General features: G+C 40.6%; 1 protein-coding gene across 1 annotated transcript; it reads left to right on the forward strand.

The window, feature by feature from the left end:
* Positions 1-1,409: 1,409 nt before the first annotated feature.
* RALB (RAS like proto-oncogene B) lies at positions 1,410-6,865 on the forward strand. Its single transcript, XM_054381488.1, has 4 exons — positions 1,410-1,523; positions 2,121-2,329; positions 5,060-5,237; positions 6,614-6,865. The coding sequence occupies exons 1-4, from the start codon at positions 1,410-1,412 to the stop codon at positions 6,731-6,733; spliced, it is 621 nt and encodes a 206-aa protein (XP_054237463.1). The 3' UTR covers positions 6,734-6,865.
* Positions 6,866-18,305: the final 11,440 nt, after the last annotated feature.

The raw sequence follows: 18,305 nt of genomic DNA on the forward strand, positions 1-18,305 counted from the left end.
CAGGCTAAATAATCCACTGGTATGCTTGTAGTTTGAAAATCCTGTAGTCTGCAGTAAATTTTGTTTAGGGCAGGTAGTTATCCTGAAGTTTTCTCCAATGTTATAGTACGTTATAACTTCTACTGTAGACCTTGTATTTCCATCCCACAGAACTTGATGGTATGGTCTGGCAGTTCCAGTGTCTTTCAGTAATGACATCCAGGCAAACGTGGTGCTTCTGCTATAATGGGTGCTGCTACAATATAGCCACTTTCCATAGTGCTGTTTCCTGGATGGTCTGCTGTTCTCCTTATGGTACTCAGCCAGGATATTAGCAGCTGGACCCCTTAGTAGTTGTTGATGGTGATGACTCAAGTGTCACTATCCTAGAACCTCGCTTATAATAGCCATCATGTCTGAAATACACATGCTTGTTTTTTTTTGTCTGTGTAGGAATCCTGACCTGTGACATGTTTTTTGTGTTCACTTCTGCTTTTGTCCCCAGTATGATGTTCTTAGAGCTGCTGCTCTGACCTCATTGGGGTGTGGCAGCTGATGCTTGTTTGTCACAATGACTGTGTCCAGTTACTCTTTAAAATAACAGTTGTATTTTAAAGATGTCTTCAGCACTTAATTACTCTGTTTGCACAACACATGAAGGCTTGTTAACTAGTATTTTTTTATTGAAGCTTGCTTTTTTTATGGCTTTGTAACATCAGGAGAAGAATAGGAACTAAGAATTTTACCTTTTTTTTTTCAAAAGTAAATTACATTTGCAGCATCAAAAGGCAGAAAGAGTTTGAGTCTTATGACATGTCATAAGACTTTCTTTTAGATGCTTCTACTATTTGTTCCTGACAGCATTTACTATGTATCTCTGCCTTTTTCTTAGCCTGTGTGGAGATCAAAAGTAATCTTTCTACCTATAGCAGATCTAAAGTATAGTGCTGCTTCCAGGTTCAAACTATGCTGCACTGACATTAAAGAAATGTTTTAGTAATGTTTAAAAGCCTTAAAACAAGAATAATGAAAACCTTCATTTCATGGGTTTTTTGATTGTAGGGTTTTTTCTGTTCTTTGGAAAATGCTGTAGATAGTAGTCATGTAGGATGGGTTTATAAATAAGAACAGTTTGTTCAGCTAGCAGCTGCTAGCTAAAGCTTTGGCACTTTTATTAATGGGCCTGTTGTCACAAATAGAAGGTGTTTGTTTTAATACCTCATTGCTACTTACACTTTAGACAGCAGTAACATGGTTTGCTTGCCAGTGCATTGAAATGGCTGTGTGGAGTTTTAATCTGGTCTTTCAGCACTAGTGGGGTGCTTTACCTGTGTGTTACCGTGATGTCATCACTGTCATGGATACTGACTGTTTCTTGTGTCTGCAGATTTAACTGGTTGCCTGGCATTTCATCTGTGGCAGGCAGGACAATGGCTGCCAGCAAGAGCAAAAACCAGAGTTCCTTGGCCCTCCATAAAGTAATTATGGTTGGCAGTGGAGGTGTGGGCAAGTCTGCACTCACTCTTCAGTTTATGTATGATGAGGTAAGTAGCTTCTCTCAAGCACCAGTAGATACAGCTTACTAACCTATTTTAGTGGGGGAGGGGAACTAAGTGTAAGTTGCAAAAAAAGATAAGGGTTCTGCTGAATATGTGCTGTCAGCACAACTGGTAGTGGTTTTGTGGCTCTGATCAGTGTTGAATTGACTAAAAATGGGTAATTATGGAACAGGTTCTGATGTTCAGCACCTGGATGCTATCATCTAAACCTGTTGAAACGTCAGGTACCTATACTTGAAGTAGTCAAATGCTTTTTCTGGATGTGGGAGATCTAGATGAAGCTACCAGATCACTGGTAGCTTATACTGTGTCTTTGTCTCTTAAACTGTGCTGAAACTGAAGCATTATGTGTAACAAGACAATTTATCTTGACTAGGAGACTGGCTCTTTGATGTATTTAAGTGCTTACATAATTTTCTTTTTATAGCAAAGCTAACAAAAGTCTTGGAACTTAGTAGCTAGCTGAATTATGAGAAGATTTTGGGGATTTGAAATGTCACTGAAATGAGAGAAAATGGGTATGGGCCAAAACAGGGACTTCTTGACAGTAATTCTGAACACTAACCCCCTTCTTATCTTCAGTTTGTGGAAGACTATGAACCTACCAAGGCTGACAGCTACAGAAAGAAAGTAGTTCTGGATGGTGAAGAAGTTCAGATAGACATTCTGGACACAGCAGGACAGGAGGATTATGCAGCTATCAGAGATAACTATTTCCGCAGTGGGGAAGGGTTTCTTCTAGTATTCTCAATAACAGAGCATGAGTCCTTCACAGCAACAGCAGAGTTTCGGTAAGTAGTCTCTCTCCCAAACAGGGAGAAATATCTGGTTTCAGTGTTGCTTTGACAACTCTTAAAAGCTACAGCTCTTTATCCTTTTCTACTATTTGATCAATAAACGTGGCAACCCAACTGTATTGCTCCCAGTAACTGGTGACCTTGGTATTCAGCCTCTGGCTCTAGTTGTCTTCATGCCTGCAACTTCTGAGCACATAATTCCAGCAGCAGCTTCAGGCCAGTAACAGATTCTTGGACTCCTAAAACATGCATATTCAAGCCAATTTTCAGTCTTTATGGATGTGAAGTTTAATTATCTTAGAGCAGTACTTCTGGAATTAAGTCTGCCATTTGGCCATGTTTCAGACACTGTATTGCTTACTGCTAGAAGCAGGTGCTCTAAGGAAAGGAAGGATTAGCCTCCGCTCTCAGGTATGGATTGATGCCAAACAAGGGTTGGCAGCCAAGAAGTACTATTGTAGGCAGACGTATTCCTAGAAAGACACACAGTAGTAGTAAATGCTTCCATTTTTGTTCTTGGGATTAGCAGTTCTAGTGTAAAAAATCAGCACCAGATTGAGCACAGAAAGTGCTTATGTGGTGTAAAAGAAACATGAGGTTTAAACCATTGTTCTGGTCTCATAACTCAGGTATCCAGGTTCTTCAGGGCAAGTGTTCTAACTCTAATTTGATAATAGCTGTTGCCTCAGAACAGCTGTAGAAGGTAATCCAGGTATTACCTGGGACAGATGTACAGCTTGAAGCAAAAACTTGCCTAAGAATAGGGAAAGCGTTAGGAGTTCCTTATGTTTGCTAGAACAAAAGCTTATCATCAGTGTGGCTTATGGTCTCTTTGCTTTGGTGGTACGTCAACAGACACTAATTAGTACTGCAAGTCCTGGTGCTAAGGTAGACTCCTATTTCTAGGATTTTCTTAAAGTTACAGCAAACCTTGCACCCTAAGACTGGTCCAGATTCATAATGTATTAAACTATTCCAACAGTAGTAGGAGACTCTGTAATCTTAACTATAAAAACACTGTTCCTTTGTTATATAATATTTCTGTGACTTTGCTTGACGTCATAGGCTAACAGTCATGGGGCACATAAGCAGAGCTGTTCTGCTCACTTGATCTAACTGAAGCACTGAAAGGAGGTGATCGAACTGTTGTAGGACTGCAAAACTAAGTATTCAGACTATTCCTAGCAGAAGATGGAGGATAAAGTCGGATACCATACCCAGCTTGGGCTTTTACTTGGGTTTAACCTTATATTTCCCTTAAGCACATAAGGGTTAAGGCTTTGGATGAGGAGGAATAGGAGTAGCTATCTTGGAGGTCTTTGGGGTTTTGTCAGACTTCTGTAACTAGTAACTCTGTGTTGGTTCAAGGATCTAGAACAAAGCAATGAAAAAGCAATGCTAGCCCTCAAGATGAGGAAGAAGGACCTAAAAGCATTGTGTTGGAGAATTCTCTGCTTTTCAATGGTGCAGAAGTAGTGAAAAAGTTAAATAGAATATTAGTTGGGCTGACACCGAAGAACCAGATCCTTAGAAAAATCTTCCTGAGGGAAGGGGGAGTGGGTAGTATGAGTCCCAGCATCAGAGGTTAATCTGCAGATTGGTATTATTGACCCTCTAACTTCCAGAACTCTTAAACTATGAAAAAGTTACACTGAACTATGGGCTTATCTGTAAATCTTAACTCTTCTGATGCTATGCAGCCAGTTTTTGCTTTTGTTGCCTCTAATGTGAAAACGTGTGGAGGTACAGTTGAATGCAATAGCAAATTGTCTTCAGTGTTGACAGTATTTTAGATTTTCATACTCTGCATATATTTTGTGGATGGAAAGTGCAGGCATCTGAAGTAGTGTGGTGACTCAGTGGGATGAGGCAGTGTAGCATCATGCTCATGCCTTGTTTGGCTCTTATTCATAGCAATATGAAGCAATCTAAACAGCTGTAGACTGGTCCAGTTCTTCTAGCATCATAGTGGACAGAAACATGTATCAGTCTGGTTTCAACCTGTGTTTTACTCCAGTAATAGCACAGACTTTGAGACCAATATGCAGCATCATTCTGTCTCCTTTCCTGGAGTGTGATAGGTCATTTTAGAATGACAAAGAATAGTTAGGTTCATGCTGACGGTTCAAATATTTTCTTGGAGTTTATGAAAGAGGAAGGTTGCTATCTTTTTAGTTCATCACTGTTTAGGAAATCTTTCCCTTGTGTAAAGTTTAGGTAGCCATTAAGAATGATGTCTGGCAGCTACTTAATATTGTTCCCAACCTACTGCCTTGGCAAAGCCTTGATCTTGCCCAGACCAGTGTTAAGATGCCATGTAGACTGGAAATGGAAGATGGTGACTGAATGCTAAGGTGAAACTCTACGGCCTTTAAGGTCCCTTCCAAACCATTTTGTGATTCTGTGATAAATGTGGCACTTTTTCAGATGTGAGTTGCTGTTGTTATGTAGCTCTTATTAGACCCTGTTTACTAAGCTTAGTAAACGGTAAAACTGTCATCATGGAAGTGTGAGATTTTTATTAGTGAAAGTCCATAGCATTATTATGTTAAACTTGGAATAGTTTTAAGTGGGTGTTGAACTGTTGGGAAACATACTGTTGTAAACTCTAGTAATATGTAGACCACTTGATCCACTCTTGATAAGGGTGGGCTACTGACATGTAATTTTTTAATTTATATTTATTTTTAAATTTTCATTATTCTCTAATACCTGATGCATTAGGGAACAGATCCTGCGTGTGAAGGCTGAAGAGGATAAAATCCCTTTACTGGTAGTGGGAAACAAATCTGACTTGGAAGAGCGCAGACAAGTGCCTGTAGAGGAAGCTAGAAGTAAGGCAGAGGAGTGGGGTGTGCAGTATGTAGAAACTTCTGCCAAGACCAGAGCAAATGTAGATAAGGTAAGACAAGCAACATACTCTCAGTTAAATTGTTACTGCTGGCTCAATTGAGTGACTCTTGCCAGGATGAAAGCAAATCAGTAGTTTGGCTTCTGAAAGTCTAGATTATAATAAATGAATGAACTTATTGGAATATGTATACTTAAGCAAATACCTATCTTAATGGAGCCAGAGACAGTACTAGCTGCTGCTGCTGCCTTGTTTTAACTCTTTATACCTGAATCAGTATCTTTCCAGTAGTACATTTGGTGAATGGGTTTAAGAATTCTCCAAAGTATGATGTTTTGTTAACAGGCATAACAACAATTCTGACTTGCAGAATGTTTCTAGTAAGTCACTGTCAGATGCATAAATTCTGGGTAGTAAAACATTAAGATCTCCTTTTGCCTATCAGCATCTCGTGTGACTAGCAAATGCCTAGCTTGTTTTATACTTTGACTAGCTTTCTACTCAGTTAGGGGTTAGCAGCAGTGTAGTTGTTTGGGATGTACTAGCATGGTGTTCTAGACTTACTTGCATAGGTCTTCTCTAGATGTCTTATGCCATAGTGATTATTCTCTATATAAGCACTCTTGTATATGTTATTTGCCACCATGATGATTGTGCATTGATGCCATAGTAAAACAAACAAAAAAAAAACTTTCAGGGTTTTGCATGAAACTATTCAACTTCTGAACTTGGCCTTGTTTCCAAGTGTTGGACTTGTGTAGCTCTACATGGAAAAAAAAAAAACCCTAACTCTGTAGAGTGACATTAAGTTCTTGCCCTGAGATCCTAAAAATAACTTTTCTTATAACACTCTAGAGTAAAATAGGTGTTGCATGTTAAGTGGCATGTACCTAGGCATCAGAGATGTACAGGGGTAAGAAAATATCAGCGTAATGACTTTGTCTGAATCATTCTTATAACATAGGCTAAGAATTTTTTGTGCTTGACACTGTCACTTGAATGCTGCAGATTTTTAATTATAAAACAGGCAGAATGCCATTGAGCAGAATGGGGTTTGTAACTACATGGAAAGGACTGGAATAAATGTTTTGCATGGTTAACAAGAGTGATTTGCCTAGAAATATTTGCTAGGCAGAGAAATATGTTCTCATGAACTTCGAGTGCTACTTTTGTGAAAGGTTGATGCTCAATAAAAAGCTCTTAAGACAGGGCTATTGAGTGATTTGATAGCCAGGTAAGACTGCTGCTCGTTGGCCCTGCTTGACATGCTACATAATTCTAATGTTGAGTTTGTCACTGGAATCTAATGTCTATACTTGCTTCTGCTGAATCAGGTACGGTGTCATGCTGCGTTTTTATTTGCTGAATACAGTTATCTGCTTTCTGGTGGTGGATCTTGTTTAATCATTCTTTTTCTTCCCTCCTAGGTATTCTTTGATTTGATGAGAGAAATCAGAGCAAAAAAAATGTCAGAAAACAAAGACAAGAATGGCAAGAAAAGTGGCAAGAACAAGAAAAGCTTTAAAGAAAGGTGTTGCTTACTGTGATACTTGGGAACTGTAAATACTGATCTGCAGGCGGCACGGATAAGATACCACTAAGGATATAGGGCTGGATTCATGAAAGGAAGTCTGTATTGGCTCCCTTATCTTTTGCTTTGCATATCACACCTTCAAAATGTGAAAAGAACTTTGAAAACATTTCTGGTATCCAACAAAACCTATGCCTACTTAAATGGAAATGGGCTCCGTCTTCCCAGTGTCTTTCAAAACTAGAAACACTTTCAGAACTACAATCCTTCTGCTTGGTCATACAAGATACTTTTATATTAACTTCTTAATACAATCAGGTGTTTCTCTGAATATGTTTCTCTTGAACCTCTACTAGCCTTAACAAGCACAGCTGTTCAGGTTCAACCTTTTTTTCTCCTCCACTGTTGCTGCCCTCCTTGATGTTGTGAACTTCAGAAAAGCTAGATGACATCTGATGAAGTGCTTGAGTATCCCTCTTCTGTTAGTTGTCACTGATACTTCTTACTCTGAAATCTGCTGGTTTCCTTCCCATGCTCCATGTAAGAATTAGCAACTGACACTTAAAAGCAGAACGAATTTTCTTCCATGTTCTGTTTAGTCAATACAGTGTTCATGAATCAAGCCTGTGGACTTAATTTAGACTTTTTTTAGGCAATGCAAAAATTGATACTTAAATACTGGCTAGATGCATTCCCCACTAGTCTGTCTTCTTGTCCTTAAATTAGTGGTATGGAGTGAGAAAATGACTAAACTTTTTCTTCAGAAAGAATAATTTTGTTGCCATCCCTTTAAAATGCTGGTTTCTTCCATATATTGTGGCTAGACTCAGTCACACTCACTCTGCACCTATCATCCCTCCCTGGTACTAGAGTAGTGAAAATCAAAATGTTGACTCCATCAGTTTTGTTTATATTGGAACACTTGTGATCATGTTGGAAAGCAGGAGTATCTGCATCTGTCTCGTCTTGGTGAGGATGAAAAATCTGAGAAAGGATGGGTCACATCACACAATCATGACTTGGAATAGGTGAGGCCTATTCCACCTCTCAGTGATTAGCTGGCTAGTGAGTTCTGTAGTGTTAAATTAAGCAGTTGTCACATCTGTTACTGTTAATTTTATATGCACTATTTCCAATGCACAGCAACCTAGCACATGGGGATGTGTGTTGAGTTTTGCTCAGTTATGCAATGGGAGTCATGTACTGATCAATAGAAACCAGCCTAGAAATGGAAAAGTCAGTATTTAGCAGGTCCTCTTATCAGCTGACCGAACTGAGCTTTGTGATGCAGTTTAAGTGCAGTTGCCAAAACCCACTTCTGTCACAGTTTTGGAAAGTAACTGTTTCTTCTGATTGTGAAGTCTCACCATAAATTATGGCTATCTTCCGTTTTGAAGGAGCAGAGAGACTTAAAGTAGTGACTGTACCTTGCTTGACTGGATGCTTAAAAACAAAACTTACTTGGTGAAATGGGTGTGTCATGTGGTTGTTCAGTGAAACAACTGCAGTACTAAATTAACAAACGGTGTTTCTTCTTGAGGTGTAGTGAATATTGTTCAGTACTTAGCATTGTAATTTGAGGCTGAAAGAAAATAACCCACATTTAACATGTAGTAGATGATCCTTGTGCATTCCACCTCTGGACTTCAGAAAAAAAGTAAGATGTGTTGGATATCAGAACCTCTGTTGTCCTGACGTTTCACAGGGGCTTATCACAAACTCACTGTCTTCCATAAGTAGTTCAATTTGTCAGGCAACTCATTGGACTGGGGAAGCTGTACTAAATAAAAGGTGCTGTAATCTTTGTTCTTGTCAAGTTAAATTCCTTCTTTGTTAATCTCTTGTATGCACAGAAAAATGTTTTTAAGGAATTCTGGAAATACTGGTCTGAACAGTGTAAGTAATCAGTATTGCAAAGCCAACTTCAGAACACAGTTTTGAAGTGAAGGCTGGGAGCCTTCTGGCTGGAGGAATTTATCCTTTGACCTCTATCACCCATGTCTAAAGACTAAGCACCTAATGAGCCACTTGGAGCTGTTACCCTTTTAACAAAGTTTCCCCTTGAACTTCCATGGATAAAGCTCATTTTTGAGTGCTTATTGTGTATACAGCAAATGAATGTTTGGTTCTGGAGAAGGGCACCTCACTTAGGTTTGAGTTTAGTTGAGACTTAAAGGCCAAGTCCTTAATTAACCTAAAGGATAAACAACAGTTGAATTCACATTACGGGCTTATCTAGGTCAAGCTGCTCTAAGGTGGATTGTAAACTGTGTCTTAAAACTGAATAAGCTTTCCTTTCCTTGCTATATGAATAATGAACTCAACAAAGCTCACAATGAGCAGCTCAGCTGTATTAGCTTGAGACTTGCATGTCTTGATCTCTGATCTCTTTAAAGTACCTGACAGTATTTGATAGAACAGATGAATTTCTACTCAGAATAGAGAGTCTGTTACTGGTATTGTCACAGTCCATGTGCTCTCCTCACTCAGGTTATTTTTTTAACTGATAAAACTCCACTGCTGAGGCAGACTTACTTGGAAGCAGCTTTTCAGTATTCCCCTTCTGTACTTGTGACAAACTTCAGTTTAACTTTCTAGTCACAGCTGAAAACATGGCTACTTCATAACAGTGGGCAACAAGCATTCTAATTTGTACCAGGAAGGCAATAAAACTCCTGTGGACTGGAATCCTGTTGCCTCCACCTCATAGTGGAAGTGCCTGAAAGCATGCCCTTCAAATGGCAGCAGTATGATTTGAGGGTCCTTCAATGACATCTGGGTGTGGTTCCCTGGACAGCAGTGGACATCAACATTAGATGGGTTGACTACAGTAAATACAAAATGGTGCAGAGAAATCTTTGCTTTGGTCTTGAGGGCTTCCTGTGAGCAGAAGAAATGGAATTTTTTCTTCCAATCTAAACGAGTACTTGCAAGTCAGCTACATAAGCAAGGATGACTTTGGCAAGAGGGTGGTGGCATGTGTAGTTGCGTGCTAGCCCTGCTGTATTACTGAGGCAGCTGAAGACTGAATGGAAGCTGATATACTCTAGCAGCCATTGCGTGTTATGTAATTAAGGACTAAGACTTCAGTCAGAATAATGTGCTCTTAAATCTTTGTGGAGCATGGCTGCAGGCAAGTAACGATATTTGAAGCTGGAGGTCATGCAAGACTTGACTATGCACTTGCACTTAAACATTCAAATATTCTTGTGTAATGGCTTAAAGTCAGGGAGCTGTTTACTGCTATATGCAATCTTCCGTATGTGGCTTAGCTGTGGATATGCATTCTGGTGTTTCAGTCTTCCTTCTGGTTTGAGCAAACACCTATGAGAAAAGCCCCAATTACAATGGGGCTAAGTTATATGAAAAAAGCAGGTTAAACTCCAGGAGTGCAAAGGCAGACTTGACTCCTGTTTACCTTTCCAGATGAGTGCATAGATGCAACATGAAGCACATCTCCAATGACTTGTGCCATATGTGTTCTGTATATACTAATGCACCTTTACTGCAATTTCTAAGTGAACACTTGCCTTCATGAACAGAGATGTATGCATACATTTACTGGGCATTAAACTTCTGTAAGATATTAACAGCCATCTGAAGTTCCAGTTGAATTTTATCTGACTAATACAAGGCTTAAGAATACTCTAGGTCTAAGGCATAAAGATACAATCTGGAATGTAAGGGGGTGGGATGGGGGGCAATGCATCTAACTATGTGCTCACCAAGATCTTTTTTTAACACTTTACAAAGAGTTGACCCAGTGCTTAGGGCTGAGAGGCCTACCAATTACAGCTCAAAAAGGATACTGTTTATCAATTCAACTCAGAGCTTGAGTAGATAGAAGCTTTCTTTGATTGCTATAAGCATATGTTGCTGTGTTCACCTCCTGTTGACTTCATAGTTAAGAGGAGGGAAGAGGAACAAAGAAGCTATGATTTTTCACTGTAATCTCCACACTTCATGGGGATGGCAGGTGTTCCTCCTGGGAGGGGAAGGTGTTATCTCTAACACTAAGAAAGAGGTTTAGTGTAGAGGAAGTGATTGTAAGATAGAATAAAACTGCCTCTAAACTATGTATGCTATACTATACAATGTAATTTTTTTTTTCTTGCATAGCTTCAGAGCTTTGTCTCTAACTTGCACACAATTTTAATGTCTATAAACTGGTCACTTTTCATTATCATGCTAATACAACCGATTTGTATTACTGTTGATAATAAAAAGAAAAACAGGCTTAATATTTGTTTGTTACTGATTTTTGCATGTCTAATCCTTAAAGTCTTGAACCAGGCAACTGCTGAATTTCAGTGTCTGGAACTAACCTTTGTATCAAATCTCTAACATGATTATATTACATACTGTGGAGGAGAGGAGGAGGTGACTAAGACATCATCATCAGTTTTCTGCCAGTGGTCTGCATATGCTTCAGAACTGAACTGGTACAGTAGTTTGATTTGTTTGTAGTTAGTGTTCCACAACCTAATTGGCTCAGGGAGCTTATATCAGCTGGGTAGATCATAGAGATGCTTTCTTCAGTTGTTGTGGCTCAAATGACAAAATAAGCAACATGGTTAGGAAATACCAATCTTCAGTCTTCTGACAGACTCTATTCTCTGCATTGGTTTGAAATGAACAAACTGCAGCAGAGAAATTCAGCTGCCTGTGAGGCAGGATGGTTCAGGGCAGACTCGCTACCCTGTTGTGGCATTTAATTTGGAGTGGCATAAAACTGAGATTCACAGTAGACTAGGTGTAGCTTGTGCTGCCACGGCTGTACAAGCTGGAAGCAGAACATCTCCGAGCTGGTGACTTGTGGCCAAGTATTACAGCAACTTGTTTGTATGGTGTTTGCCTTGTGTTTCAGAATGCCATGGTGGTTTATGTAGCTCTGTTTTCTAGTCAATAATAATTGAAAAAAAAACAACCAAACAACAACCAAACAAAAAACCCCTCACCTGCAGCAGAGAAATGGTAGCATGAAAAACATTGTGCAGGAGGCAAGAGGAGGGTTTTGGGCACAGCTGTACCCAAAGCCCAAACTGGTACTATTTGCTTCAAGTATTCTATAATGCTTGTGAAGAGCAGGTCTTTCATAAGTTGTAGCAGGATGAAACTGGAGAAGGATTGCATGTACATGGTTTGGCTGGGCCTTTGTGCTTGCTTGTGTTCTGCTGCCTTAACCACAACACTTAAGTAGCGTGGTTCTGTGCTAAATGCTCTGAGAGTTTCTGGGGTGGTACAGGCACCTCTTCCTGAGAACTGCTGGCTCCATCTTGTGGCTTTAAGAGTTAGATGCTCTACCATGGAGAGGGGCTGTCAGCATGCTCAGACAAGCATACAAGAAGTAGCTGCTATTAATCTGCTACCTGAATTACATGTAGAAAACCACACTAACTAGATTCTTCTGTTCTCATTGTTCAGCCGTATGATTCTTTCATGCAGGAGGAGACCTCGTTCTAAATTAAAATTTTCCTTTTGCATGCAAATGCTAATGTTAATTCTTGCCTAAACATTTGAGTGTGCTAACAGAACACCCAATTTCTCATGAGGATGGTGGCTTTACGATTTCTATGGCATTAAAACCAGTTTGCTTTGCAAGTGTAAGTTTGTTCTGCATGCTGAGCACTGATTTGCATGCCAGAAAGAATACTTATTGTTCCATGGCACTGTGCAGTATTTCACAAAGCATTTTGTTTCTAAGGGTTACTAAAGATTCTGAGTTTTCTTTGAAATATCAAGCTTTAATTGGGGGAGTGTGTGGTGTGTGGAATATTCTATTTAAAAGTTTTCTGGGTGTTTGTTTTTTTTCCTTCCCCTGTCCCTCTGTCTCTTCTCCCCCCAAACTAGTCTGTGTCTGTGGGAATAGGTCTACTAAATACAGCAAATGGCTTCTTAAGCCTTGTGAATCCAAAGGGAGCTGGAGGTAAAATATGAAGGTGAGACTGGGGCCATATGCTCTGCACTTGCTTTCCTGATTAATCTCCAGAGTTTACAGTAAGTTCCCCTCAATGAGCTTTGTTATATGGCTTTGAGGCAAAATCATGTTTTTGATATAATCAGAGTTTATAGGGTTTGTTTTTAAAGTCTAGCATTTGGGGTATCGGAGGCTTTATTCATCTTTGCTTCATAGGCCAAATACCAGAATTCAAGGACAAACTTGTGCATACATGTAGCATTGAGAGACAAGGAAAGTTACTCCCTACTGTTTAATAGGGTTCTGTTTTTGTTTTAAAATGAAAACACATAACAACAAACTCAGCTTGCTGTTTGGATGAGTGTTTTCAACCTGTGGTCTGTATGAGTACTCGGTAACATGATTACCCTCCCCACAAAATGATGGTGTTACACTTTCTGTACATGTAAACAAGGAAAACAACTGTGGACTGGGGGAAGGAGTAATTATCTAAAAAATAGCTAATTTTTTTTCATTCTTCTAAATAAAAACTATCATGGTAACATTGCAGTTTTTCTCCTAAAAGTTTGACTGCTCAGTTCTAGAGAGGCTGATGAGAACCTGTGAGAGATGGTCCTGGTCAGATACAGACCTCACTGACAGAACCATCTTTGCCCAGAGTGATGAGGTTCACAAATCAGAATTTAAAACTTTGTTTACTGCTTGGTAGGTGGAGCTATGAAACCAAAACCTACTTGGTTGCTAAACAAATGCCTCCAGGATGCCCTGGTCATGAGTGTGAAAGAACTTCTTTGACTCTGGGGTCTCCATTTTAATTTCCTTATAGGCCTGCTTGGTTCTTTGTCATTGGATATTCATCTTTACCCTAGGGTTTCAAATATGCTACTTGGGTTCAGACAGCCTAACTACATGTGAGTCCCTGTTTCATTCCTGGTGACTGTACTTCATTTAGGTACTGAGCCAGTGCCACTGGATGACAGGCACTTGCATCCTCAACTACAGTCAGCTGCTTACTTCCAGCTCAAGACTGCAGAACAACAGAGTGAATCAGACTAGAACAACAACTACGCACAGAAGGATTATGAGCACTAGGAGAGCTCAGCACTTCAGACTTTCCTAATGAAAGCTGCTTCCTACCTGAGGAACAGCAAGCAAAGTATGTGATTCACCTATTCCTGTAGTCAGGGTAGAGCTCTCTTATATGATACTTGGAGTAAATCCACTTAAGCAATGGCAGTAGTGCAGCAAGCAGTTGTGGAGTGGAGGGTAAAACTGTGCCTGTTTGAGTTGTTTTGATTGCTGGTTTTTTCCCCTTTTCCCTCTCTCAACAGCATGGAGGGAGGAGGGCAGGCAGAGCTTCTCCTGCGTGGGAATAAAGGCCGCATTTGCAGCTTTGCCTCAGGAGCTTGAAAACCATAAGTAAGGCCTCCAAAACTACATTTAGTTTAGAAATAATGAGATGCTTTAGAAAATGAACTTAGAGTTCTCTTTCACAATCTTTTTGTTTCCAAGCTTTTTGAGTACACTTGCTTTGTTTGCAAGCTTTCTTTCTTTGACAATGATGGCAGAAGTATTTTTTTCAGTGAAAACAAAGATGTTCTTATGCATGCTAATTCCAGCACCTGGGGCACACATTTTAAAATATTGTGGCATTTGGAGAGGAGTTGAGACAGGACACATGAAACACTCAACTTTAAGCCCTGTTTCTGCTGGGTCACCATCCTATGCAATAGGAATCTGAAGGATTGCAAAAGCTGAAGCATAAGGACCCCTGTTGGTGGTCCCAGTGTCTGTCTTGGCAACTTGCCAGGAGCCCAAGGGATGCACTTAATTTTATTCATTAGCATATTTTTAATCAAATCCATCAAACCACAATGTTTCCACATGTCTCTCCCATGGCAGATGAACAAAAATAGGTCATTGCTCAAACGCACCTTTAACATACCACAATTCTGCAGTTTGCTGTTCTGTAGTTGCAGTTGGACAGCAAATGACCTGTCTTCCATATCTGGTGAAAACTTGTGATGAAGAAGACTTCACCTCTTTCCAAAGGAGGAAAGCAGGTGGAGTTTGTCCATGATACAAACTGCTTTCCAGATGATGCCCAGTCAGAGGGCAGGAAGAGCTGCCTCTGAATCTTCTCCAGCTTAGCTTCAAATTTACTTTCATTTGTTTAACATTCGTTTCTAGTGAATAATTAAGCAGGTCCTAATGTCCAGGGCTGAATATTCTGGCCCTAATGGAGCTTCAAGACTGCTTACACTTAATTTAATAATAGGCTTTTTACATTCTTGTCACCTGTAACCTACCTTCAGATACCTCATGCTGCCAACCGATCTCTAGCCAGGCAAGGAAAATGTTGCAGTATTGAGATCATGTTCACACTTGCTGCTGAGACGTGTCTTGCCTTGTTTCTTATCTCTGAATTGTTCATAACAAGAGCTAAGTAAAAATTACTCTTCATGTTTTTTACATGAGCTTTCAAAGTTGGTTCTGGGTGGGGTGAATATTGCATCAGCATCAAGTTAAAACTTATCTTTTGTTCTTCTTTTTTGGAAAGAAATAGGGATATGAGTTCCAGGGGAACAGTTTTCCTCATGAGACAAAAATTAGGTAAAATCAAAAGTATTAAACAGGTTTGGAATATTTGAAATGCAAGTCTATGACAAAGGGATGCATGCTTTACTTTGTGCTTATTCCCAAAAAGAACCAACAACCAACTCGGGACTTTCTGTTAAACAAGTCAATTTAGGTTATCGTGAATGTAGAAATCGGAATGGACTTGCATCATGTTCCTAGCTGTGGATAAGCTTAGGAAGCAAAAGGTGAAAATCTCTGCAGCATTCAGGCCTGTTTCCAAGCAGCCCCACCTCTTCTAGTAACCCTTTCCTGCTGACACCACCATCACCCCAGACAGGCTGCAGTGTAAGTGACATATGCACAGAGCAAACTCGTGTCCCTCTGCTGCTGGTAGATTCTCCCTTTTGGTCAAGGGCTCTTTTATAGTTCCTCTTGTTTTGGGAGGTGAGGGGTGAGGGGAGGAAAGATGTCCTAGCAAGACTAATAATTTTGGCTTCCCAGTTAAAGATGCTAGGAATTTCCTGTTAGGAAAGCTTTTATTATGCAGTGTTGTCAAAAGCACAAAACCAGAATATAACCTCTGAAGTCTGGAAGTCCAGAGTGAGAAGATGGTTTTCTCTGTTCTGTACCAGGTGGTCTCTGCTAAATAGCAAAACATCCCAGCCATGAGGATGGGGACCTTTCCCTCCATCCTTGTTGCAGGCCTGTAGTAGATCACAACAGCAGTTACACTACAGGGAAGTACTCTGCTTCTATCTATTTTCTTTTCAGTTCATTCAATTCTTCCACTTGTGCTGTAAAAGCAGTTTCCACTACCATCAATCACTTGTTGACTTTCAAGTTAATACATATAGTTAAGTGTTTGCCTTGTCTAACTCCACCTGCTCTTACACCTGTATTCTTTTACTGTTAAACAAATTCAGCCGTGTTACCTAGACACAGGATAAGCTACAGCAGGACCAATTTTGCTACAGGCTTAATCTCAAGAGTTTGGTTTTGTCGTGTCTCTTAAAGAGGGGGAAAAGTCACCTGGCAACTTGCAATGTTCCTGCTCTGCTGTAATGACTACTCTTTAGGCAGACATGGATCTGTACAGCATTTAATGTGCAGTGGTTTGGACTCCAGGGGAGCTCCATCTGCTATTGCTTTGTGGACTGGTAGCATGGCAATGGTAGGGCTCCTTCACCTTGTGGGAATAGCATGGCAATGGTAGGGCTCCTTCAGCTTGTGGGAATAGGACTTACAAAAGATCTTTGGCATCACCATGGAGGGTTACAATGCCTATCCTTTGGCAGCCACTACAGACTGCTTTTCTGTAGTGAAGCTTCCTGCACCATGCACCACCTCAAGATGGCAGCTACTGAAACCAAGAGGCTGCTTTGCTGCCTGAGTAAGTGAGGGGGAGCACAGCTCCTTAAATCTACCTTGGTGAGGGGCTGAAGATCCCTTGGGCTTCACAATTTAAGTTCTCTTGGCTTTCTTCCACAAATAGAGTGTGGGTCCATTCTTGGAAGGGAAAGGCAGGGTGGTTGGCAGCACAGCGATGTTTTGTATACACTACGCTCAGCACTCAAAAGGCTAGTGTTGAACACGGGGAATTTCACATGGCTTAATTCCTTTCTGCCCCAGGGAGCGTGTGTTTCTCCCCTCCCAGCAGAGTGTGCATACCAGGGTATACTCCATGCCAGGAAGGGGTCTGCCTCTGTCCTCTAAAAGCTGGTCTCATGTGAATCGGTAAGTTTGGGGTGTGTTAGCTAGCAGGGTGGGAGGAAGGAAAGCCTGGCCTTGTGGTTCTCTGAACTGTCTACCTAGAAAGCTGTGGGATCGTGTTCTCTTTGGTCACACGCCGACTCAGCTGGAGGCTTGTGGAATGCTCCTGTCCCAGCATCACCACGTAGCCTGCTCCATCTGAGAAGATGTGGCTTGCCTCTCATGCTCCTTGGGACTCCTGTCAGGCAGGGAAGTGGACTGAGTCCAACTATTCTTTCATGAACTGTTGGACTACTGACTAAATTAAGGTATAAAGAAAAAATAGCCCTACACCCATCCCCTCCACCCACCTTGAGCTCATTTAGAAAAAGGGAAGAAAAAAATTTATTTATTGCTGCATTTTTGAACACCTGATCTGGAAGGTGGGCAGACTGAAAACACCTGCTGCACTGAGTCCTTGGGGAAGCAAGTCAGATTTTCATCTAGTTATTGTAAGGGACTGAACTCGAAGATGAATGCTGCAGGCTCGACAATGCTCAAAGACTTCTGGCTTTCCACTAATGCCAGTGGCAGGCATCTGGGCATCTCAAATATATCATTGTGGAAGTCACCACCACATCAGATACCTGAGGTTTCTTCACCTTTTATATAGCATATAAGGTAACTAACGGGAGGAGGAATTCAGCATCAGCTAAAACAGATTTTACAAATTTGAAGTTGTATTAGCAGAAGGTGAATAAGACAAAGCAGCATCTTGACTTGGCTTTTCTTGACTTGCATATACAACGTGGTTTGTACTGGGAGTTACAGGGAGTGGACATACAACAAACATTTCTCCAAAGTGTTGTAGGCTGTAAGCACCAGCCTTATTTTTCATGAGATATGTCCAAGCAGTTCATTGTGCTGTGGTCAGTTTACTTTGTTGCCATCTAGGAAACAGGTAAATTCCATGCAACCATACTGGTAATACTAAACAATACGTGGCTTTCCATTGTAATGGCACACCATTGCCATTTCTAGTGTCTCTTTTATGGTAGAGGAAATACTCTGACCATAGGAACACCTAAGAAAATGAAACAAGAGCCCTTAGGTATATCTAATGTTCACTTTATGTCACAGTGAGGAGGCTTTTACCCTCTGATACAGGGGTACCGTGATGCCTAAATAATCATCTTAACTTTCCCCACAGTCTTGACATCTGGAGAGAGCTGTGGTGGATATTGCTAATTCTTATATGGCTTTAGCACCTCTCAACCTGAAGCACCAGAACCATTGAACTCTGGGCCATAACTACCTTCCCATATTCCCCAGAAGGCCACACTAAATGAAGTTGTCTTAGGGAAGTCCAGCTGCATGATAGCCGCTGCTGCCTTTTGCTTCC

The sequence above is a fragment of the Indicator indicator genome, chromosome 5 (genome assembly GCF_027791375.1).
Source record: "Indicator indicator isolate 239-I01 chromosome 5, UM_Iind_1.1, whole genome shotgun sequence".
NCBI lineage: Eukaryota > Metazoa > Chordata > Aves > Piciformes > Indicatoridae > Indicator > Indicator indicator.

Bases quoted from the DNA above. Each gene is read 5' to 3' on its own strand.
- RALB (XM_054381488.1), top strand. From the start codon at position 1,410: ATGGCTGCCAGCAAGAGCAAAAACCAGAGTTCCTTGGCCCTCCATAAA. The intron at 2,330-5,059 runs GTAAGTAGTCTC...CTGATGCATTAG, and splicing joins ACAGCAACAGCAGAGTTTCG to GGAACAGATCCTGCGTGTGA. The intron at 5,238-6,613 runs GTAAGACAAGCA...CTTCCCTCCTAG, and splicing joins CCAGAGCAAATGTAGATAAG to GTATTCTTTGATTTGATGAG.